Here is a 24,914-nt window from a genome sequence, read left to right on the forward strand (position 1 = left end):
AGGGCCACGCCTCGTGCGTATATTGGGGAAGCCCGGGCCTAGCCGAGCAGGTCCCGGTCTTAAAGGAGCCTCCGCCTGTTCTTTGCTCACGCGGGCTGCAAGAAAAGGGTGGCGGCCAGCGACCGCAGCTCTGTAGGTGCCGGCTGCAGCCGTGCTGAAACTTTCAAGGGGGACGTTTACGGACGGGTAAGGGTCGCGACCTCTCCCTCGGAGGCTGCCTTGTGTTGGCGACTGGGCGGGAAGGCAAGAGGCTGGGTGGGGCGGTCCAGGTCCGGGCTTTATAGTCTGGCCTAACCAGCGGTTCTCAACCTGTGGGTCGCGACCCCTTTGGCGGTCGAACGACCCTTTCACAGGGGTCGCCTAAGACCATCCTGCATATCAGATATTTACATGATGATTCATAACAGTAGCAACATCACAGTGATGAAGTAGCAACGAAAATAATTTTATGGTTGGGTCACAACATGAGGAACTGTATTTAAAGGGCCAGGAGATTGAGAACCACTGCCTAAGACTGAATTGGGGTCAGAGGGCCTCACACCTTATCCTCTTGAGAGTATCCCGCCCTCCGCGGCCCCCCCCCCCCCCGCTTCACACACACACACACACACACACACACACACACACCCAGACCAGGTTCCAAGTGAGAATCACTTCCCTGGCTAAAGCAGCCCAGGAAGGTGGTTGGGGGCCTGGGAACGGACTTGGGAATGAAGGAGATATGAGCGAGCATGAGAGGGAGAGGGCATCACAATACACTCTTTTTGACACCCAGACACTTGAAGGCAGATAGGGAGGAGCATTCCAGGGGAGACATTCGCCTGAGTCAAGTCGCAGAGGAGTTTTAGAAGTGTGAGGCATGCTTGGAGGTGTATAAGGGGGCGGGTGTATGCAAAGGGAGCTGTAGCGGAGGAGCTGCAAGTGCGGGGTCCACCCTCCTCAACCAGCCCTGGGTTAAGAGCTCTAGGGCTCCACGTAGCTTTAAGCCCTTACCTGCTTCCCCTCTGGACATTGGGGCAGTATTTAGGGAGGCAGGGCCCAGAGCAAAAGTTTTTCAGACTGAGAAAGGCCTGAGGTTTATTAGCATTCCTTAAATGAGAATGTTTACACACCTGTCCTTTGCCCTCTTCCGCTTTGAACATGAACTGGGTCCAGACCTTTTGGTCAGGTTATATATGATTCCTTTTTTTTTTCTGTCCCCTTCACATTAACCAGCTTCTCAGTTCCACCCTTAAGTGCCATTTATTTCTTTTCTTCTTTTCCACCTCTGCTGCTCCACTCCCAATGTGGGCCTTCAGCATCAGCCTCCCAACTAGTCTAAGTCCAAGTTCTCACCTTGGTCTGCAAGGCCTGGCATGACACACCCCCTCCTCTCCCCAGCACCCCCAGCCCTGGGACACTGGCTTCCTTATTGGGCCTCAAAAGCACAGGCACACCCCTACCTTAGAACTTTTGCTACAACAGTCACTTCTGCCTGCTTGGTCCACTTCTCCCCCCACCCCCCAGACTTTGCTTCACTATTACCGTCTCAGTGAGCAACCCGAAGCTCCTTATTTAGCCCTGAAGCCCCAGCACACCCAAGCCCCACATCTTGCTCTACATTTTTCCCTACAGTGCTTATCACCTTCTAACCTACGGTACCTTTTACTTATTTATTTTGTCTTTATTGCCCATCCAGCAGAAGGTTAGCTCTTTGAAGGCAGGAACCTTTGTTCACTACCAGCACACCAGTACCTGCAACAGTGAGAGGGGACACATACTAGGTGTTCAATAAATCTTGGTTGAAAAACTGGTGAGTAATCCCCGTTTCCTGCTTCTTACCTGTTTCGTCTACCCGGTTCTATCAGGTTAATCTTCCCAGTGAACAGCTCTGGTCAGGTCACCCCCATACTTTTACACCTTCAGTGGTTCCCCTGGGTACAGAGTAAAGTCCAGACTCAGCCTAGCATCTGAGCCTCCTGCCCAGTTTTGCCCCTGCTAGTCTTTCTTATTTCGTGTCCCTCCACACCCTACTTCCCAGTCAGTCTGTAGGTGGCAGACTGACAAGAAACAACTACACGTTCTGTCTTGACTGTGCACCAGCTGTGTGACTTTAGGCAAGTCGCTTGACCTCTCTGAGCCTCAGTTTGTCCTCTGTTGAATGAGACCAGTACTGTCTCCCTAACTGGATATAGGTTTTCAGGCAATATTAGTTCTTTTCTCTGATTTGCTCTTGTCATTCCACCTACCTAGCATGCCTGGAGCCTTAGACTTGGCTAAAATCCCTTCTCCATACTGCAGCCAGAGTGATCTTTTTGATCTTAACACTCACCCCGGCTTACAACTTCCAAGGGCTACCCCATTTCCTCAAGTAACTTCTTAACCTTGCATGCTCTCCATTTTGCTCCCAATCTTTTTATTATCTTTTACAATCCTAAGTCAAGGATGTGCTTTGTCTTGTTGCTTTTTGTTTGTTTTTAGAGAGAGGGGAAGGGAGGGACAGAGAGAGAGAGATCGTGCGGTTGCCTTCCATATGCTCCCCGACTGGGGATTGAACCCACAACCTTTTTGGTGTACAGGATGATGCTCCAACCAACTGAGTCACCCAGCCAGGACTTTGCTCCCAATCTGGCTTCACACTCACCATGACATTTGTCATAATTGCCACAGCATGCTGGCTCTGTGCCATCACCTCATCATTCTCACCCTGAGCCATGGAATGTCTTTTAGGACACCCACCCCGTCCACTTGACTCACTCCTTCCGGCCTTGAGAGCTCAGCTCAGGGATTGCCTTCTGGATCAGGCTTCCTGCTCTGGGGTTATCCTCAGCAGAGCTCAAAGGCACTTCGGCAATGCTCTCCTAGGTCTGTCTCTCACACTAGGTGGTGGGCTCCTTCTTATGCAGGTTCTGCTTAGCAGTGGCCAGCATGTGGTGTCTTGTGAGGGAGAGAATGTAGGAACAACTGAGCTGACACACCTGGGTGCTCTTTTACAAGCTGCAGCTCCCTTTTATCCCTGGGGCTTGTTTGGGTCCCCCGTAGCTCCGGGGTCAGCAGGAGAGATTGGCTTCCCTACAGGTGAAGTCTCTTAGACCAGCCACAGCAGCGCAGATCAACCCAGACTCCATTCCAGGCTCTTTGCTGGACCTCCAGGGGCTCACAGCCTAGTGGGCCAAGACCGATGAGGAGGAAAGGTATAAACCAGTGTGCAAAGTGATAGAATGGTGCTAAGGAAGCTGCTAACCTTTCTTAGGGAGGGAGAAGGGGTTTCACAGCAGTGACAGTTGAGCTAGGCCTTGAAGGATGAGGAGGAACTCACCATGGAGCAGAGAGGAGACCACATATGCTAAAGCTCACAGGCATGCTGTTGGCTTTTCCAGTGGCCACCGTATATTCAAAGCTAGGGCCTTTCTGTGTCCTAAAAGTAAATAGATAAGCAGAGAGATGGATGACTGACAGAAACATATAGATACCTCAGGCCTGTGAAAGGACAAGGAATATTCATCTTTCTCTGTCTGGTTTGACATGGACAGACTATCCCTTCCTTTTCTCTCCAGGACTCAGCCGTGTGGAACTTGTCCCAGCAGAAAGGAGAAAATAGGCTTCACTCACTCCTCTCTTCATTGGATCCTGTCAGCAGCCCTCCTCCTCTTGCCCAGAAGTTGAGTGAAGCACTTGGATTTCACCAATAGAAGGTAGCTCTCTTTTCCTAGATTCTTTGCAGCCTAACACTTTGTCCCAGTGTGTAGAAGAGCACACATATACTGGTTTTTAATGGATTCAGAGATCTGCCATTTTAAAGGAGAAAGACTTCAGGCTTCTGATTTGTGAACTTTAACAATCAGCCTCTCACACGTTGCTCTTTGGGGACTTATTTTCCCATTCAGAACTGTTCTGAGTGAATGTGCAGTAAAGTAGAACTGAAAATTTACCATTTTCACCATTCTCAAGTGAACAGTTCAGTGGCATTTAGTAGATTCACATTGTTGTGCAGCCATCACTACATTCCATCTCCCAGAATTCTTTTCATCTTGTAGAACTGAAACTCTATTATATCTACTAAGCAGTCGCTCCCCAATTCCCTCCTCCCCCAGCCCCTGGCACCCAACATTCTACTTTCTGAATGTCAGAATGTCTCCTTTTTTAAAGTTTATGTTATTGTGGAAAGAATACTGAACATGAGATCTATCCTCTTAACAAATATGTAAGTGTACACTGCAATATTGTTGGCTATGGGTACAATGCTGTTCAGCGAATTGCTAGAACTTATTGCTCTTGCTTAACTGAGACTTTCTTCCCACTGATTAGCAACTCCCCATTTCCTCCTCCCCTAGCCCTTGGTAACTCTTTGATTCTATGAATTTGACTATTTTGTTGTTGTTGTTGCATTTGACTAGTCTTGGGTACCCCAGCCCGTAGAGACAACTAAAGTATCACCAAAGTTCTTACCTGGCTCATAGTATTTATACACTTTAAAATAATTTGTATATAATTTGATACAACATAGATTTGATTTTGTTCTTGTTTTCACAAGAGGCTGGTTTGCTAAGCATCGCATGAGACTTGTTTGAATGGTGTGGATCCATGTGAGCAGGATGAGTTTCTTCTTTTCCCTCTAAGATCCCCCCCTAGAGATGGAGGGGAGACAGCTTTAAGACTTCTTGCTTTTCTAGTAGGGCAGGTGGGCTATGGAATTGACAACTGTGCTATTTGAATTGCAGGACTGTGAAGAATACTTGTGTGGATTTCCTGCTGTAACAAATGACCACATACTGTGGGGCTTAAAACAACACACATTTCTGCCTGGCAGGCATGGCTCAGTGGCTGCACATTGACCTAAGAACCAGGAGGTCACAGTTGCATTCCTGGTCAGGATACATGCCCTGGTTGTGAGCTCAATCCCCAGTAGGGGGCACACAGGAGGCAGCCAATCGATAATTCTCTCTCATCATTGATGTTTCTCTCTCTCTTTCCCTCTCCCTTCCTCTCTGAAATCAATAAAAGCATATTTAAAAACCAAAAAAAAAAGAAAAGAAGGCTTCATCACAAACAGGACCATATTTGGAGCTGAAATGGAACAAGCAGTTGGCGAACCAAAGAAAGACCAGGTTACAGGGACACGTTTGACAGAAGACATTCCAAAAGTGAGTACTGGCACAAAAAAGGTTAGCCCAAACCAGATAAGGGCAAAGTCAAGCACATACATACCAGTAAGCCATTGATAATTAGCTGTGGGTTAAACATTACATTTGGTACATTTATTAAATCAATTAATGTTGAATATTGTTTTTCTAGATAAGATAGATATCTTTATTTAAGGTACCAGCTACTGCTGTGTACCAATGTCAGAACATAGTGGTTTAAAACAACACCCATTTCTTTGTTCACGATTCTATGGTTTGGGCTGGACCTAGCGGGGAGTCCATGGCTGGTCTCCCCTGGGCTCACTCCCAAAGCTGCAGTCATGGGAACTTCCTAAGGTGTATGTTCCAGGTGGCCTCACATGCCTGGCAGGAACTGCTGTCTGTCAGTTTGCCTTCATGTGGGCCCAGCAGGCTAGACTAGGCTTCTGGGTAGAATGGCAGAGGCCTTCCTCGGGGCAACAGGGGCAATAGCAAGGCCTCTCAGAGATTTTTCCATTCACTTTTAATGAATGCTGATGCTTCAGAAAGGTAATCATGCCAAACTAAAATGTGTTTATATCAAATGTTAATAAAGGAGAATTCCCCTGAGCCACCGCATCCCCCTGGTTGGGGGGTCAAGCTCAGAGTGAAGCCTCCTCTGTGCCCTGGAGTTTAAGGTTCATCTGAGATTCTGTGTTCAGACGAACTAGAAGAGTCACGTGCCAGCTGGACTTCCTCATTTGAATAAATTAGGATTTTACTGATACTCAGCAACCAAAAAAAAAAAAGCCTAGATTCCAATGGTTCTATCAAAGGTTGTTCCAATACATTTAAACTACTAAGATCAAAAGAACACTTTCATCTGAACTTATTTATACATTCTGTGTGAGACATCTCTGAAAAACAGGAAAACAAAAGGTTGGAAGGAACCCATGGGCCGAGACCAGGGGTGGGCACACTTTTTGACTGGAGGGCCACAATGGGTTCTTAAACTGGACCAGAGGGCCCGAACAAAAGCATGGATGGAGTGTTTGTGTGAACTAATATAAATTCAAAGTAAACATCATTACATAAAAGGGTACGGTCTTTTTTTTTTTTTTTAGTTTTATTCATTTCAAACAGCTGGATCCGGCCCGTGGGCCGTAGTTTGCCCACGGCTGGCCTAGACATTCTCTTATCTCAAGATCATACTGCAATTAAAATAGCTTGTCTAGATGAATTCCTTTCCTATTAACACTCTCTCTAGAGCAAGAGTTTTGTTTTTGAAATACAAATTGGAAATCCTTAAATCACTGTGATCCCGAACTAGATAACTTTAGGTTAGGAATATCTTTTGAAATGTGAAATTTATACTTAAGTAGTTGGAAGCAGTAGATAGATATAGATATATAGATGGACAGATAAATATTGGGCACTTTTATATATTTTTTTTCAATTACAATTGATATACAATATTCTGTTGGTTGTGGGTCTACAGCATGGTTATTGGACATTTATATGACTTGTGGGGGGATCACCCCAATAAGTGTCCATCTGGCACCATGCGCAAGTATTGCAATGTTGACTGTATTCCCTATGCTGTAGCAAGTATCTACACTAATAAAAGAGAAAAATGGTAATTGGCGTACGATGCTACCCTTTTCATTGGCTAATCAGAGCTATATGCAAATTAACTGCCAACTAAGATTGGCAGTTAACTGCCAACTAAGATTGGCAGTTAACTGCCAACTAAGATTGGCAGTTAACTGCCAACTAAGATTGGCAGTTAACTGCCAACTAAGATTGGCAGTTAACTGCCAACTAAGATTGGCAGTTAACTGCCAACTAAGATTGGCAGTTAACTGCCAACTAAGATTGGCAGTTAACTGCCAACTAAGATTGGCAGTTAACTGCCAACTAAGATTGGCAGTTAACTGCCAACTAAGATTGGCAGTTAACTGCCAACAAGATGGCGGCTAATTTGCATATGTAGGCACAATGCAGGGAGGCGAAAGGGAAAGCAGGAAGAAGCCCCCTGCCACTGACAGTGATCGGAAACCCAGGGGGGAGCTAAGAGCTGGGGGGCAGGGCAAAGGCGGCCCTGCCCCCCAGCCATGATCGGAGAATCAGGCACCTTTGCCGCCCTGGCCAGTGATAGCAGGAAGTAGGGGTGGAGCCAGCGATGGGAGCTGGGCATGGTCGAAGCTGGCAGTCCCGGGAGCTAGGGGTCCCTTGCCTGGGCCTAAAGCGGAGCCCACGATCGCGGGGCGCTGCAGCTGCGGGTCCCCGCTGCCCGGGCCTGACGCCCAGGCCGGACGCCCAGGCCAGAGGCGTTAGGCCTGGGCAGGGGCGGAGCCTGCAACCACAGGGAGCTGGGGGTCCCCTGCCTAGGCTTGACACCTCTGCCGGAGGCCTCAGGCCTGGTCAAGGGGCCGATCCGGTGATTGGTGATCGGAGGGTGATGAGGGTCAACTCCTCTGGCCGAGGCATCAGGCCTGGGCGGGGGGCTGGGGGTCCCTTGCCCAGGCCTGATGCCTGGGCCAGAGGCATCAGGCCTGGGTGGGGGGCGGAGCCGGGGATTGGGGAGATATGATGGTCCCCTTACCCAGGCCTGAAGCCTGGGTCAGAGGCGTCAGGCTTGGGCGGGGGTGGAGCAAGCGATCAGAGGGAGATGGGGGTCCCCTGCCCAGGCATGATTCCTGGGCCAGAGGCCTCAGGCCTGGGTGGGGGCCAGAGCCAGTGATCGGGGGGAGATGGGGGTCCCCTGTCCAAGCCTGACACCTCTGGCGGAGGCGTCAGGCCTGGGCAAGGGGCCGATCCTGCGATTGGAGGGTGATGGGGGTCAACGCCTGAGGGCTCCCAGTATGTGAGAGGGGGCAGGCTGGGCTGAGGGACACTCCCCCCCCCCCACACACACACACACCGGGCCCCTAGTTATCTATAATAGCTGAGATATGGAAGCAAACTAAGTGTCCATCAATAGACAAATGAGTAAAGAAAATATGGTGTATATATATATATATATATATATATATATATATATATATATATATATAAAATGGGTCCCTTCTTGGTTTGCCTTATTACATTTAACCTTTCTTTTTGTAAATTTAAAAGATATGTACCTGGATTTGCTTACGTTTTTTAAGAATGTTTGAGAATATATATCACAGTGAATCAGAAAAAAATACTCTCTAAGATGTTGATTTTATAACTCCCCTCAGTAACCCATTCTTGAGTTTCGTTACCTGTTTCTAGTCTGGAGTTTTATTCTTCCTTCTAATACATGTTCCTTGTCCATTGTGCCCACTTCCCCTGCATTGCTTCTCATGGCCATGAAGAGGGGTTATTTCACCTGATCTCTAACTGCGTGGCATTATAGTATGATGAAAGACATCAGCCCCGCTTTAGACCCAGGCAGATTTTGCAGAAACCTAGAGAAATCAATTAGAGAAGCAGGGAGGGTCAGAGTTATTTGAAAAAAAAAAAAAAACTGAACTTGGAAGGAGGGGACGAGAGAGGATTGCCAAAAACAGGACTGAATGGGATTAGTATTTAATTTGCCTACGCCCTGGGAATATCTTAGAAATTTCAGTCAAGGTGCAAGTTATTGAGCATGATATGATTACATGTATGTGGGAGTAATCAAAACAGTGTAGGCAAGACTGAGTTGAAAAGATCATATGGTGGGAGTGGCATAGTGAGACCTGGACAAATGATGCCAAAGCTCCAGAACCATCTGCAGATGCCCAGTGGACCCCAATAAAAATGTCATTCCTAATGGGACACCAGGGTGGCAGGGGTGGGTCTATAGAAGGGGCCCTGGCACCCCTGGAGTTTCCTGCATCTCAGTTGTATAGGTATGTAAGGAATAAGTAGGTGAGTTTGCTTGTTTGTACTTAATCAGGAACAGAATTTCTTTAAGATTTTTACTTTCTAGACCCCACTTTGATTTATTATACATTACCTTAGGGAAAATTGGGGTTTGTCATCTTAAGGAAGCCCAGATTTGGTTTTAGAAAGACCTGAGAGAGAGGAAGGATATCACAGGTCCTCCTTTGGGGACGCTTGTAGCCAGCATAATAAACATGCAGCAGCCACAATTTTGCATTGACTCCATGGAGTGAGAATATTTAAGTGCTTACACATCGTACTCTGTCCTTCCATAATTTACCAGAGTTGGAATTTAGCTAAGAAAGTGTCCATGTTGCAGGAGCTGAGATGTAAAGATTAAATAGAGCTCTTTTGCCCGACCGTGGTGGCTCCCTGGTTGAGCATCAACCTATGAACCAAGAGGTCACAGTTCAATTCCCAGGCGGGGCACATGCCTGGGTTGTGGGCTTAATCCCCAGTGCAGGGCATGCAGGAGGCAGCCGATCAATGATTCTCATCATTTATGTTTCTATCTCTCTCCCTTTCCCTTCCTCTCTGAAATCAATAAAAATATATTTTAAAAAAAATACTAGAGCTATCCCGGATTCATTGACCTCAGAGCTCAGAGAAAGGAAAGCAAAGCCCTAGGCCTGGCTAACAGATCACCCATCTTCACGGAACCCCCACCAGCAAATGCCATTGGATTGTAACAGTCTTGGACATACTAAGGCGAGAAGTGGTTAGACAGTGAGCCCAGTGCCAGCCAGCTCAGCCCCATAGGATCAGGGAGAAAAAGGGCCTGACTTTCTTTTACAAGTATGAAGCCTGGGCTCTCCTCTTTCTCATGTTTTAAGTGCACTCTGATGTTGAGTGGGAGCATGTTTTGTTTTTGTTGTTTGTTTGTTTTGCCTTATAAGTGCCCAGAAATCAGCTACCAGAAGCAAAAGATGTCACTTTTGGGTTTTTTTCATATTGTCCAGTGTTTTATGTGTGTGTGTTTTTTAACATATTTTTTTATTGATTTCAGAGAGGAAGGGGGAAGGAGAAAAGGATAGAAACATCAAGGATGAGAGAGAATCATGGATCGGCTGCCACCTGCAGGACCCCCACTGGAGATTGAGCCCGCAACCCGGGCATGTGCCGTGACCAGGAATCGAACTGCGACTACCTGGTTCATGAGTCAATGCTCAACCACTGAGGCATACCACCTGGGCCATATTGTTCAGTTTTTATCATAAGGCGTTTACGTTCTTTCAGAGCTGCCTCCTTTGCCTTTCACTGAACACACAGCAGATATTGGGTCATCAGTGCAGCCAAAGTCTTTCTCAGTCTCATTTGCTCTCGCTCTTCCCTCCTCACTGATCCCAGGAGAGGAGGTTGCCACCGGGGATAGAATACCAGAATTCTATAAAGCTTCTAACTTGGTTCAAGAAGGGTTTCAAACAAAGAGATGGACCTGCCATCTCAGTGGCTCATGACATGTGAGTTCAGGCTCTTTGTAGGTTCCAGTTCTCACCGCATCTGTGCCCCCTGCCGTCCCTCTCTCTCCACAGGCCAAGAAGTGCACGGTGATTGGAGGCTCTGGGTTCCTGGGGCAGCACATGGTGGAGCAGTTGCTGGCAAGAGGCTACACCGTCAATGTGTTCGATATGCGGCAGGGTTTCGACAACCCACAGGTGCAGTTCTTTCTGGGGGACCTCTGCAGCCAACAGGTAATGGGCCAACCAGCCTTATCTATTTCCCGTCGGCCCCAAATGGAAAGCGGTGGACTTCCCCTGCTCAGAAGCCAGGCACATTGCTGTTCCAAAAAATTTTTATTTTGAAAAATATTAAAGTTAGAGGAAAGAATTTGACACACACCCACATTCTTACTCCTCAGAATAAATAACTGTCTTTTCTGTCCCTACTACTTCACTCTGCCGTGGTAGTGCAAAAGCAGCCTGGGCAATACATGCATGAATGGGCATGGCCATGTGCCAATTAAACTTTATATACAAACAAAGTTGACCATGGACTGTAGTGTAGCTGGTAAGCTGCTACTCCAGAGTGTGTACCCAAAAGTACAATTCTGGGATTTTTTAATTTTTCTATTTTTAAAAAACGTTTGTATTGATTTCAGAGAGGATGGGAGAGGGAGGGAGAGAGAAACATCAATGATGAGAGAGAATCATTGATCAGCTGCCTCCTGCATGTCCCACACTAGGGATTGAGCCTGCAACCCGGGCATGTGCCCTGACCATAATTGAACCATGACCTTTTGGTTCATAGGTTGACGCTCAACCACTGAGCCATACCAGCGGGCTGCCAGGGATTGTTTAAATTTTTATTCAGATATAACTCACATTCCATAAATTTTCTATTTTTTAAGTATTCAATTCAGTGGTTGTTAGTATATTTATAAAGTTGGGCGGCCATCACTACTAATTCCAGAACATTTTCATCGCCCCAGAAGAAAAACCCCAGGCACATTAGCTTCCCATTTCCTCTCCTACTCACCCAGCCACTCATCTCCCGTCTCTGTGGATGTGCCTCTTCTGGACATTTCAAACATGTGTAATTATACAGTGTTTGTCCTTTTATGACTAGCTTCTTTCACTGAACATAATGTTTTCAAGCTTTACCCATGTCAACAAAGTATTAATATTTTGGATTTTGTTAGATTTTTGCCAAACTGCTTGACAAAGCTGCTACATCAATTTTTCATCCCCACCAGCAGTGTGGGAGTACTCCCATTGCTGCATATCCTTGCCAACACTTGGTACAGTTAGTCTTTTTGGTGTCACTGTTAGGCAATGCTTAATCACATGTCCTCCCTGTTTGGGAGTGAGAATGAGATCATCACTGAATGCTGAAATCAGTTGGTAGAAGGTTGCTGGGGAGGAAGCTATTCACACAGTCTCAAATGATCACCCCACTGAATCACTTTTAAAAATTGTTTTTAATCTTCACATGAGGATATTTTTTCAGTTGCTTTTCAGAGAGAGTGGAAAGGAAGGGGGAAGGGGATAGAGAAAGAGAAACATAATTGCCTCCCACATATGCCCCGACTGGGGCCGGGGATGAAACCTGCAACCCCGGTATGTGCTTTCGACTAGGATTGAACCCTTGACCCTTCGGTGTGCAGGCCAACACTCTAACCCAGGGGTCCTCAAACTTTTTAAACAGGGGGCCAGTTCACTGTCCCTCAGACCATTGGAGGGCCGGACTATAGTTTAAAAAAAACTATGAACAAATTCCTATGCACACTGCGCATATCTTATTTTGAAGTAAAAAAACAAAATGGGAACAAATACAATATTTGTATTTGCATGTGGCCCGCGGGCTGTAGTTTGAGGACCCCCCTGCGCTACCCACTGAGGAACGCCAGCCAGCGCCCACAGATTACTTGTTAATTACACAAAGAAAGAAGTACCTTTTTGATGGCCAGAATCTGACAGCCATCACCTTAACCAAGTGATCAAAGCCAACATGCCAAAAGTATTAGGCCTGAATCTAATCATGAGGAAACAGACTAATCCAAATTGAGGGACACTCTGAAATAACTGGCTTGAAAAGTGACAGTGTTCCAAAAGACAAAAAAATAATAAGATAGGGAGATTGTTCTATATTCAAAGACCTAGAAGAGGTACGAGGACTAAATACAATGTGTGATCAATCTATGATTGTCCTAGATCCAAATATGAAAATGGCTATAAAGGACATTATTGGGACCATTGGGGAAATTTAGATATAGACTAATTATTGGACAAGAGTGTCCTATCTGTTACATTTCTGCATGTGATCATTGTTTTCTAGTTATTTAGGAAGATGGCTTTGTTCTTAGGAGATGCTAGGTGAAGAGTTTAGAGGCAAAATAATCTGATGTCTGCAGCTTACTCTCTAATGGTTTCAGAAAAAAATCATATGTCTATATGTATCTACATAGAGGGCATTGCGACACAATATTAATAATCAGTGAATCTAGGCACATAAATCATGGGCGTCTTTGTCTTGGTAATGTTAGCATCTATTGATGGTCATTCTTAGATCTTATTACTTATTTAAGGCTTTGCCAAATGGTGACATGCTATCATTCTTACTTTGTTTCTTACCTCAGATCTTTGTAACTTATGCAGATTAAATGTGTGACTCCTTCCCTTTATTTACCAGTTTGCAGAAGCGTATTTTACTGGTGATCAAATTGTCCCTTCTTTGGCCAGTGGGAGCCTTTATAAATTGGCTCTTAGTCCTTTTAGCAGGACCCCAGGAGTCTTGGCGAGCTTTCTCGCTTTCCAGTATGGCAAGGTGTTGCTGGCTTATCTCATCTGTTTCCTGCCCCAGATCTGCAATCAGGCATTGCTCTGGGGAGCTCTGGTTCCTCTTAGCAGTAAATTAAACATACCTGTTTTCAACCCCTTTAACACTATACTTTCCGTCCGGAAGACAAAACAGGCTGGGTGCTTAACGTGTTAAGGTTGTTGTTTTATGTCTAGTTTCACAGAAAAGAATACTCCTGTATATTGGCCATTTACACTGTCATGTTGTGGGACTTTTTCATATGATTTATAATTTGTGTCTATAAGCTCATCTTCCCCAGAAGTTTTACCCTCAGGTGTCCTGAATCATGCCCTTACCCCATGGCAAAGATGTTGCCTCTGGCAGAGTCCCTCCGGCTTCTTTAGGGACCAGTTAATGGGGAGGGGGCGATTAAAGGGACAGCATTGTTTCTTTCGCATGTACTGCTGCACTGTTTGAATCTTTTACAATGAGAATGCATTTCTTTGTTAATTGTAGAATTCTAAAAGGGCAAGACACCTATGCGCCACAGATTGGAGAGTGGGAATGTGAGGAGGCTGTTTACTTGTGTAAGGCGGGAGTGATTTGTTTTGTCTTTGTTTGCTTTTCCAGGACTTGTACCCAGCTCTGAAAGGTGTAAGCACAGTTTTCCACTGCGCATCACCCCCACCATCCAGTAACAACAAGGAACTCTTTTATAGAGTGAATTACATTGGCACCAGGAACGTCATTGAAACTTGCAAAAAGGCTGGGGTTCAGGTAAGGGGAAGGCTGGAGTGAGTGCTGTCACACATTTCTGTGCATGGGTCTGTCCCTGGCTCTCTCTTCCACTCCGTTGGCCTCTGTCTGTGCTCAGGCCACTGTGCTCTGCCTTAATTCAGTGAGTCTAAGGATGAATCTCAGTGTGTGGTAGGACAAGTCACCCCCAACCACGTTCTTCAGAATTTGCTTGGTTAACCTTAGCCCTTTCCTCGTCCATATATTTTTTTTAATGTTTTTAAAATTGATTTTAGAGAGGAAGGGAGAAAGAGAGAAAAAAACATGGATGTGAGAGAGAAACTTCCATCAGTTACCTCCCATACATGCCCCAACCGAGGATCAAACCCACAAACTGGGTATGTGCCCTGATTGGGAATCAAACCCGCCCCCTTTCGGTATACGGGACGATGCTCCAACCAACTGAGCCTTACTGGCCAGGGTTAATCCATATACTTTTTAGGATCAGCTTGTTGAGTTGATAAAGCCTACTGGAATTGTTATTGTAATTGCATCAAACTTTAAGGTCATTTGGGAGAGAATTGACATGCTTTCAATATTGAGTCTTCCTATTCATAAATACATGTGATCTCCCTTTATCTCTCTCTTTAATGCCTTTCAGTAGAGTTTTATACTTCATAGTGGTTTTTTACATCTTTTGTCAAATTTATCCCTATGTGACTCATTATGGTTGTTGAAATATCTTTTACATCACATTTTCAATTGCTAGTGTATAGGAACACAGTTGATTTTTGTGTTGATTTTGTACTCAGCAATTTTGCTGAACCCTTAACTTTAATATTCTCTGGCTATTCATCGTGTTTTCTGTGTCCACATTTCCCATATCTGTGAATGGTGATAGTTTTGTTTCTTCTTTTCAAATTATTATACTTTGTTGTTTGTCTTATTCTAGGACTCCAGGACAGTGTTGAATAAAAGTGGTTAAGATATTATTCAAGCCTGGCCATTGTGACGCAGTGGTTGAGCATCAACCTATGAACCAGGAGGTCACATTCCATTAGCAGTCAGGGCACATGCCTGGGTTGCGGGTTCGATCCTCAATAGGGGGCATGCCGGAGTCAGCAGTTCAATGATTCTCTCTCAAAAGTGATATTTCTATCTCTCCCTCTCTCTCTCTCTCTCTGAAATTAATACACACACACACACACACACACACACACACACACACATATATATATATATAAAGATACTCTAAAAAAAAAAAGATATGATACAAGCTAATGATATTCAGTGTTGGATGAGATTCCTTTAACCAGATGGGCTGGGAGCTGGAGATCCTCATAAGAGAGCATCTTCCTTTTGAATAGTATTTCTCAAGTGGGCATGGGTGTGTGCCTGCATGTGCTGACATGCCAAGGTTTGTGTCAGAATCAGCAGCGGTCTTCTTCAGACAGATCTCCCTTAGAGTTTGTGGGCTATCCTTCCGCCATGGAGAATCACTCCCACAGTGAGATACCATGAATAATGGAAGTCTGTTCTATCCCTCAGTTGTGATAGGAGAGAAAAAATGTGAAATCTACTGTATTAGAATGTAATGTCATAATGTGCCTGGGATCCTCGTAGCTGCAAAAGATGGTGATCTTTGGATTATTTTAAGAAAGCCTGAAAAGTGAAAGCACTACAGTCAATAATTTGTATAGGGCCTTGCATACAAGGGTCATGAGCAGGTACCATTTGATCCTGTTTCATTCACGACCATTGGCGTGTTTAATTAGGGATCATTCCTGACTGTATTTTTTTTTTTCATCTTCCTTTCTCCTCTGCCAGAAACTCATTTTAACCAGCAGTGCTAGTGTCATTTTTGAGGGCGTTGACATCAAGAATGGAACTGAGGACTTCCCTTATGCCATGAAACCCATTGACTACTACACGGAGACAAAGATCTTGCAGGAGAGAGTACGTACCTGAGAGCTGGTTGAGTGAGTGACGAGCAAGTGCCAGGAACATCTGAAGGGCTTAGATTCCTAAGAGAAATATCTGTGAACATGTGAAGTTAGTATTCTGAGGCCTAAGTGCCTAACTTGGGAAGTAAAATTTGTGGATGAAATTCAGTTTAAAAAATCATAACAAAATAGCTTAAGGTGGCCAGACACTGTTCTGAGTCTTTTACAGGAACTGCCTCATTTCAACGTCACGAAGACGCCCTAAGGTAGGTACTATTATCTTCACCAGATTACAGGTGAGGACAGTTGATGCCCAGAGATTCAGAAGGTCCCTGAGGCCATGCAGCTGGTAGGTGGTGGAACCAAGGCAGTTTAGCTCCAGAGCCTGCACTCCAGCTCACACTATGAAGGGTTGGTTACTCAGTTGCTATAGAAATCAGAAAGTAGGCAATTTATGGCGATCCAAAGTATGCAGGCAGAACTTGGGCTTCACACACAAGGAGTGTGTTTGCATTTGAAACACCTTCCTGGTGGCACTCTTGTTCCCCTCACTTTGTAAAATTAAACAGCAGAAGGATCTTGCTTTATTTTAAGGAAAAGTACTTTTCTACTTGACAGCCTGGTTTCTGTGAGAACCCAGATTTAGCAGAAGTCTGAGTTGAGTAACAAGCACCAAGCCTTCAGACTCCCAAGCTCCGGGGACCCTGACAGCAGCTAGTTCCAGGTTTAATGTCCAGGGAGGGCACTGCCGTGAGGACAGCCTCGGCTGAAGGACACGAATGCTCATCAGCCACAGACAGCTTGCCTTAGCTGGGGTGCTGGGGGCTTACCTCTCCCAGGAGTTTGTAGCACACCACCGCCACTAAATCAGAGTTTATTGTCCAATTGGCATGAGTGCCCCCGCACTACCTGAGGGCCTGCTGCCTGTTTGCTATTACTCCAGCTCAGAAAGTCCCAGGAGAACTCATCTTCAGAGAGACACAAGGTCCTCCCCTCTCCAGGGAGTAGAGGCCTAGCCTTTTGCAAGCTGGAGTCCTGTCCCTGCCCCTTAAGCATAGAGAGCCTCAAAGAACTCCCACCTTCTTGGACTTGACCGAGAGCGCACCGAAGCATCCAATGGGCCCTGTGCACTCACCCAAGGTGCTTGAGACTCCCACCCTTTGTGCTCAGGAGCTGCAAGCCGCAGCTATGGCCCAGACCTTTGGTGTGTCACTTGCACTGACTTTCGGTGCTTATTGGGGAAAAGCAAAGCCTGAAAACGCCCAGAAGTAACCCCCTAAAGCAGTGATGGTGAACCTTTTGAGCTCAGCGTGTCAGCATTTTGAAAAACCCTAATTTAACTCTGGTGCCATGTCACATGTAGAATTTTTTTTATATTTGCAACCATAGTAAAACAAAGACTTATGTTTTTGATATTTATTTTATATATCTAAATGCCATTTAACAAAAGTCAACCAAAAAAATGAGTTCGCGTGTCACCTCTGACACGCATGTCATAGGTTCGCTATCACTGCCCTAAAGCGTCCTGTCAGCCGTTGTTGGCGCACAGTAACTCACTGTCGGTGTTCAGACCTCCCAACATAGAAAATGAATGCGGTGTTGATTTAGGACCCCTTCACCTCTCTTCTTTTTAGTAACAGAGATGAGCCTTGGTAGAGGGCATTGGAAGGCTTATTTAGTCATTTCCCCCATTGCCATGGGGACCAGGGGCCTGGCGGGAAGAGGAGAGACAGCTCTGGGAATCTGATGCGAGGCCAATTCTTCACTGTTGGGCAGCTACAATGGTTCTAAACTCAATAAGTCACTTCAACTCTCTGGCACCCACATATATACAAAAATTTTGCCACTGCAGAGTAGAGATCCTAGGTGAGGTGATAACGATACTTACCAAGCGTACTTACAGAAACAAATGGCAGGGCATCCCATTTCATTAGCACGCAGCCCTGTCAGGGTAGGCACTGGCACGTTCCCTATTTTTACCAATAACATAGCAAATCCTTCAGGAAGTTGTGTAACTTTTGAGGCAAAACCTGTTTCTCTGTACTTATTCCCTTAAGTTCTAGTTTGTCCGTTAAGCCACACAGAATGTAGCTTTCCTCTCCTGCTGACAGTGGATGACAGGAATAGTGGCTGTCTCCTCTTGAGTGCTTACTAGGTACTAGGCACTGCTCTGAGGACTTGACCTGTACTGGCTGCCCTGTTTCTCCCATACCCTTCACCTTCTCAGGCCCTTCTTCGTGACCCACGTGGATTCATCAGAGCCCCTTACTGGGAGGTGGTGCTCAGCACTAGCCAGGGCAGCCCACGACTGGCAGAAACGTGCTGTCAGCACATAGAGCTTAAAGCCAGAGCCCCTTAGGTGGCAGCAGCCTCGTGGGAGGCTCAGGGTTGACTGGCTCACCGGAACCCCCAGATCTTTCCCACAAAAGGCTGCCAAGGCTCATCATCCCCTAAATGCATTTGTGCATTTTAGTCTTGAACCCAAACCCAGGCCTTTCTGTTTGATCTCACTGGTTTTGACTCAGCTGTCTCTTGCATTTTCCAATTTGGATGGTGGGGGTGGAGGGGTAGAGAAGTAGCCAGAATTATACCACTGATTGATGCAGGTCTTCAGCCCCGGGCAGTGGGCAGTACACAGTACCCTTGTCCCCTGTGGGAGGGGCTGCTTAGCCGGTACGGCACGTCCACTGCTCCTTCTGCTCTCCTTCAGGAAGTCCTGGGTGCCAATGATCCTGAGAGGAATTTCTTAACCACAGCCATCCGCCCCCATGGCATTTTCGGCCCGAGGGACCCCCAGCTGGTCCCCATCCTCATTGAGGCAGCCAGAAAAGGCAAGATGAAGTTCATGATCGGGTAAGTCGGCCAATGTTGCTTTTCTGCAAGATCCCCTGAACCCATGTAACAAAGATCAGTTACATTCAGCTCTCTTCTTTTTTTTTTTTGTTTTTTTTTTTTGTTGTTATTCCTCACCGAAGGATATTTTTCCATTGATTTTTAGAGAGAGTGAAAGAGAGAGGGAGAGACACAGAGAGAGAAACATCGATGTGAGAGAGACACATCGATTGGTTGCCTCCCACACATGCCCAGACCAGGGCTGGGGATTGAGCCTGCAACTGAGGTACATTCCCTTGACCAGGATAGAACCCAGGACCCTTAAGTCCATAGGCCAGATGCTCTATCCACTGAGCCAGACTGGCTAGGGCCAGTTCTCTTTTTATGTGGCCTTCTCTACTGCCCTCTACGTTCATTTGCTGAGACTCCCATAGCAAATGACCCAGACCGGGGGCAGGGGGCGAGGGGCGTGCGGAGGGGGCGGGCGGGTGGCTTACAGCAACAGAAAGGAATCCTCTCCCAGTTCTGGAGACCAGAAGTCTGAAATCCAGCCATGGGCAGAATTGGTTCCTTCAGAAGATTCTTCGGGACAGTCTCATCCAGGCCTCTCTCCCAGCTGGTGGTGGTGGCTGTCAGTCCTTGGAATTTCTTGGCTTAGATAGATGCATCACTGCAGTCTCTGACTCCGTCTTTGCATGATCTTCTTTTTCTGTGTGTCTTTGTCCAAATTTCCCTTGGGTTGTAAGACCAGCAGCCACGCCCTAACTGGTTTGGCTCAGTGGATAGAGCGTTGGCCTACAGACTGAAGGGTCCCAGGTTCGATTCCAGTCAAGGGCATGTACCTTGGTTGCAGGCACATACCCAGTAGGGGTTGTGCAGGAGGCAGCTGATCAATGTTTCTCTCTGGTGGATGTTTCTAACTTTCTGTCCCTCTCCCTTCCTCTCTGTAAAAGATCAATAAAATATATATTTTTTTAAAAAAGAACAGCAGCCATTGGATTTAGAGCCCATTCTACTCCAGTATGACCTCACCTAACCTTGATTACATCTTCAAAAACCCTATTTCCAAATAAGGACGCATCCACAAGTTCCAAGTGGACATGAATTTGGGGAGGACACTATTCAACCTGGTGCACTCTCTCTGACAGGCTGGGAAAATATTGGTGTCCCTGTTTGGAAATTGAGGGAACAGGCTCAGAGGGGAAAGCCTGACCCACGGTCAGGGGCCAAGCAGGCCCTCAGCTCTTGTTGCATCCATGAAGATAGGAGGAGGCCTTAACATTCCTTTCTGAGCAAGGTGCAGGTGGCGGGGCCTAGCAGGTGGTGGCAGTGTGGCTGGCTGTCTTCCCCAATACATTTACTTTTCCTTCCTTCCTTCCTTTTTCCCCTTTTCTTCCTGTCTTTTTCTTGCTACCTTGCCTCCCTGCCTTTCACTTGGCTGCCCTGTCCTATTGCTTTGAGGGATTACACAGAGATGGTAGAAACACATGAGGCCAGAGCAAGGCATTAACCCAGAGTGTCCCAGAAGGAGTGAAGGGCTGCTGCCCAAAGTGGAGCTGAGAGCAGACAACACCGATGTTGGCCACGCTGGGATGGGGCAGGCAGGGCACCAGGCTTTCTGATACATTAGTTGGCCCTTAAGTATCCCTGAGGGCCCCAGGAGCCCTGGCCCCTTGCACATCTTTAACTGTTACAGATGTCAAGATGTCAGGGGCTGGCATTGCCAAGGCAGGTAGCAGTCTTTTAAAATGTTGAGACTAGCCAGTTTGGCTCAGTGGAAGAGCGTTGGCTTGTGGACTGATAGGTCCCGAATTTGATTCTGGTCAAGGGCATGTACCTTGATTGCACGCTCGATCCCCGGCCCTGGTCAGGAGGCAACCAATTGATGTGTCTCTCATACATCCATGTTTCTCTCTCTGTGTCTCTCCCCCTCCCTTCCACTCTTTACAAATCAATGAGAAAATATCCTGGGGTAAGGATTAATTAAAATAAAATAAAATAAAGTGCTGGGACTCGGAAGCAACCCCAGGTCCCTGTGCAGTGTCTCAGCGTGCAGCTGAGTGCTCCCAGCCCAGTGTAACCACATCTGTATGCGCACAGAAACGGGGAGAACTTGGTGGACTTCACCTTCGTGGAGAATGTGGTTCACGGACACATTCTGGCTGCAGAGCACCTCTCCCAAGACACGGCCTTAGGTGGGAAGGTAAGGCACCTGCTTCTCTCAACTCGGAAATGGCTGGCCCACCACATGCTCCCCCTGCATGTTTTCCCATCTTCAGATTTCTTCTCTGTGTGATTGGATGCACTGGCACATTCCCTCCGTGATTCTGTATCCTGGTAGACCTGCTTTAGGATCCTGTGGTCTTGAGATTAAGCCCCTATGGTCAGGTGTATGGCGTCATGGCAATACCATATCGCACAGGGCAGCCCAAGTCCAGAGGTGTGGACTGTGGTTGAGAGATTCAGGACCTGGTTCTCTGATTTTAGGGCCTGGTTCTCCATGAACGTAACCTGACTACCTACCATGGACATGGCTGCTCCAGGCAGGGTCCTGTGAACATTGGCCAGAGTGTGTGCTATTCACCCTTCCTCCCACTCATTCCAAGTGTCTCCATTTTCCTCTCATCGTCCAGCCATGCTCATGCCTCTCACCCGACCTGAGGTGCAGATGTATCTGAATCTCCTGGTGTCTGGCATCCAGTGGGCAGGCTCGGCATGTGGGGGAGGTGAACTCACCCAGAGATGGGAGAGCACATTTGACCCCTCATCCTTTCCTCTCATTCCTGCCTTGCTATCCCTCCTATTTGGGCCTCATTTGTTTCTCCTGGACTTGTTTCATTTTCCCACTCATATAACTCTTAGGGTGGCTTTTGGTTTAAACCAAGCAAGTCAAACTCAAAAGCTAACACGGGCCAAGTAAACAAGATTAAGTTTATGTGGCCCGCAAAAAAACAAAAGCTTTAATTTTCATAGAAACGTTGGTTTATTTCTGTAGAGACATGCTGAATACAAAGGGCTAAAATAAATGAGCAATCATTCACATAAAATAATAGAATACTTTAATAAAAAGTAATATTTTTCTTGAACATTAACTTACCAGACACTGAATAACTGCACACATTAATAAGCATTAACACAAATAAACCTATGTTTCTTGTTCTCCTAAAGCGAAATACTTCCTGTTGCACACACCAAACAAGTCAGTACAAGACTAACTTGGCAACCTGCTGCTAAAATATTCACTGCTAGTATTAGTGGAGAGAAATGGTGCGCCTGCGTGTAAGGCACCTAAGGGAAATGAATGCAACACGATTATAGTAATCAGTCATTAGTGAACGTTGTAATTCGTTATTAATAATTATGTATAAAGGATATTGTAAAAATTAAGATGAAATTTTTATTAAAACGTTTCTTACATAACGTTACATTGGCTAGGCTGCAAAAATATTCGTTGTGGGCCGCATGTGGCCCGCGGGCCGTGAGTTTGGCATGCTTGGTTTAGACCAAACACAGCACATTTGAGAAACTTAATATGACCCATTCGTTGTGCCTGAAGATAAGATGTCACCATGCTTAACACAGTTACCAAATGAAATTAACAAACGTGCCTTCCCGAATGCAATCTAAACTTCACTGAAAAACCTGACTTACAGAGGAAATTTTCACTGCCTTCCCTCTGCTCCTAAAGGGGCCCATAGCTGCAAATCCAAAGGTTGTCTGCCAGCGGCTGACACTTGTGGATTAGAGGACCAGGGAAATGCTGCAATCTGCATGCACTTAATATCCACCTCACTTTTGAGCTGCCCTGCGAAGGAGCTGGGGTAAGCAGGCGGGCAAGGAGTGGCCACTGGTCCTAGGCTGAGCCAACAGCTATGGCTGAGCTCTGAGCATGGCCCGCTCACCCCTCCAGCTGCGGAGCAGTCTCTAACTTCTTGTTCTGTCTTCAGGCATTCCACATCACCAATGACGAACCCATCCCCTTCTGGACATTCCTGTCCCGCATCCTGATAGGCCTCAATTACGAAGCCCCCAAGTACCACATTCCCTACTGGGTGGCCTACTACCTGGCCCTCCTGCTATCCCTCCTGGTGATGGTGATCAGTCCTGTCATCCAGCTCCAGCCCACATTCACTCCGATGCGGGTCGCGCTGGCTGGCACATTCCACTACTACAGCTGTGAGAGAGCCAAAAAGGCCTTGGGCTACCGGCCACTGGTCACCATGGATGACGCTGTGGAAAGAACTGTGCAGAGCTTCCACCACCTGCGGAGGGTCAAGTGAGGCCCTGAGACTGGGCCCTCTCACCACATTCCGCCTCCAATACCTCTCCTCGTGGATCAAGAAACTAACCTCCTTCAAGTGACTTTCTTCTGAGCTCAGGTACCTCCTGCCAGTTAGATAGGAGCACCCCCGGCCTTTCCATGACCACAAGTAAAGCCTTAGTGGGAGCACGGGATCAGACTTGGACTTTTAGCGGGCAGCTTTGTATTCTTCTGTTTTGTGTTCTCTCTCCCATCCCCCCCTCTATCCCGGGGTCCTTATCATCCCACTGTCCTTGTACATAATCAAGGAAGCTGTAGCAAAGAACTGATCCCTTTGCTAATTGAGGATGGGAGAACTAGATTCATTTCCATGCAAACCAATACAAGAGTAGAAGCCACAGGCTGTTCAAGGAGCCACATATTACAAACATCCTAGAGGAGAAACAGAAACACATGGTGAGACTGCAAGTGTACATTTTAAATAGAGTTTAGAGCAAGCAAACACTTCCAAAAAGCTTAAGCAACTGTAACCCTCCCCCTCCATCCCTCATGGTTTCCCTCCTTACATGCTTCCAAGTTCTCCAAGGCCCAGTTGCAGTGCCTGTCTGCATTGTTTTGTTTTTTTCTTCATAAAACATTCTGTCATGGTCACATTTCACTTTATCAACAGATTCCTGTTGTCCTTAGTGACACAGCAGTGGCCTGACCCGTGGCATGCTCTTTCAGCTGTTTAGCGAATCTCCTGACATCAGACTGCTTGATAGTGTGGTATGGGAAAGGTCAGACAGAAAAGAGTCTCCTTTATCTGCTTGGAGTTTGGGCAGAAAGGGCACTTCACTCATAGAACCCCTCACGCAGAACCCTTCCGGCCAATTTCCAGAAGGCCTAGCACACATAATGACTCAGCGTTCTCTCTTTCCTGGTGATGTTCTGCTTACAGAACCTGGTTTCTTCTAAGACTAATTGACATGTAATCTTCAAGACCTATTTTCTTTTCTCCTTTTGTCCAAAGTTGGGGAGGCTGGAATAAAGACATTGCACGTGCCATTTGGTTTGTGTAATATGATCATGACACCCACCTGTGGAGAAACTGCTAAGCCAATAGAGTAGGGGGAGTATAAACAGAAATAAGACAGTCTTTACCCGAAGGCACTTTAAAAATAGAGGAGTTAAGATACAATCCTGTGTAATACCCGGCAGGAAATGATACACTGGAGACAAGGTGGTGTAAATTCAGAGGAAGGAGACATGGCTTCTAGCGAAGACCATCCAAAACACCTTTGTGAAGGAGGGAACAGTATTGAGTTGGACCTTGAAGGATAGATAAGAGTCAGTAGGTAGAGGCCAGTAGGTGGCATTTCAGGCTTAAAGGTCAGGTTCACAGTCATTGGCTTGTCATAGTTTCATTAGTAGTGTGTGGTCTTCCTCAGATTTAGTGAAGTACAGAAGTGACCAGCCTGGATTGGGGTGGGAGGTGTGGAGCAGTGGGAGGTCAGTCAGGCTGGAGAGGTAGGTAGGGCCTCAGATGCAAAGCCAAGGGGACTGAACTTTATTTACCCTGTAGGCAGGGGAAACCATTGCCAGTTTAACCATGGCGGGCTAAAATCAAGAAACTCATTTTAGCCACTCTGCATGGAGCCTGGGAGGTCAGATTAGGAAGTGATGCAGCCCTGGAAATAGAAATGAAGCCTTCATGGAAGCAACTAGAAAGGAATCAGAGCTCCCTACCTGATTTCCTCGGGGAGATGAGAGGGAGTGAGGAGACTGAGGCATGGAATGGGAGGACTCCGCTTTCAGAGCTGCCGGGAGGAGGGTCTCTGCTTGGAAGACTGAGGCTGGCAGGCCTCACCAAGAAGCATCTAGGGCCAAAGTGTCCTCAGCTTTGTCCTCTCCGCTTCCCTGGGGAAATGCTAGCAGCCGCCTTGACCAAAG

At 46.6% G+C, this 24,914-nt stretch overlaps 1 protein-coding gene across 2 annotated transcripts; it reads left to right on the plus strand.

Moving 5' to 3' along the window:
• On the plus strand, positions 1 to 24,028 carry NSDHL (NAD(P) dependent 3-beta-hydroxysteroid dehydrogenase NSDHL). 2 transcript variants are annotated; one of them, XM_081081478.1, is made up of 10 exons: positions 151 to 186; positions 1,679 to 1,792; positions 3,537 to 3,674; positions 4,984 to 5,123; positions 10,508 to 10,666; positions 13,842 to 13,988; positions 15,774 to 15,902; positions 18,600 to 18,742; positions 20,822 to 20,924; positions 22,669 to 24,028. In XM_081081478.1, exons 4-10 carry the CDS (start codon positions 5,052 to 5,054, stop codon positions 22,999 to 23,001), a joined length of 1,086 nt encoding a protein of 361 aa, XP_080937604.1. In that variant the 5' UTR covers positions 151 to 186; positions 1,679 to 1,792; positions 3,537 to 3,674; positions 4,984 to 5,051; the 3' UTR covers positions 23,002 to 24,028. The 2 variants fall into 2 exon arrangements, with proteins under 2 accessions (XP_080937605.1, XP_080937604.1); XM_081081479.1 differs by lacking the exon at positions 1,679 to 1,792 and having other exon boundaries at positions 1 to 186.
• The last annotated feature ends 886 nt before the right edge of the window (positions 24,029 to 24,914 follow it).

This window comes from Myotis nattereri (assembly GCF_964212035.1).
Source record: "Myotis nattereri genome assembly, chromosome: X".
In the NCBI taxonomy this organism is placed as follows: domain Eukaryota; kingdom Metazoa; phylum Chordata; class Mammalia; order Chiroptera; family Vespertilionidae; genus Myotis; species Myotis nattereri.

Excerpts from the sequence above, each read along its gene's own strand:
- NSDHL (XM_081081479.1), top strand. The coding sequence starts at position 5,052 with ATGGAACAAGCAGTTGGCGAACCAAAGAAAGACCAGGTTACAGGGACA. Across the intron at positions 15,903-18,599 it reads CAAAGATCTTGCAGGAGAGA|GAAGTCCTGGGTGCCAATGA; the intron begins GTACGTACCTGA and ends GCTCTCCTTCAG. Across the intron at positions 18,743-20,821 it reads AAGATGAAGTTCATGATCGG|AAACGGGGAGAACTTGGTGG; the intron begins GTAAGTCGGCCA and ends GTATGCGCACAG.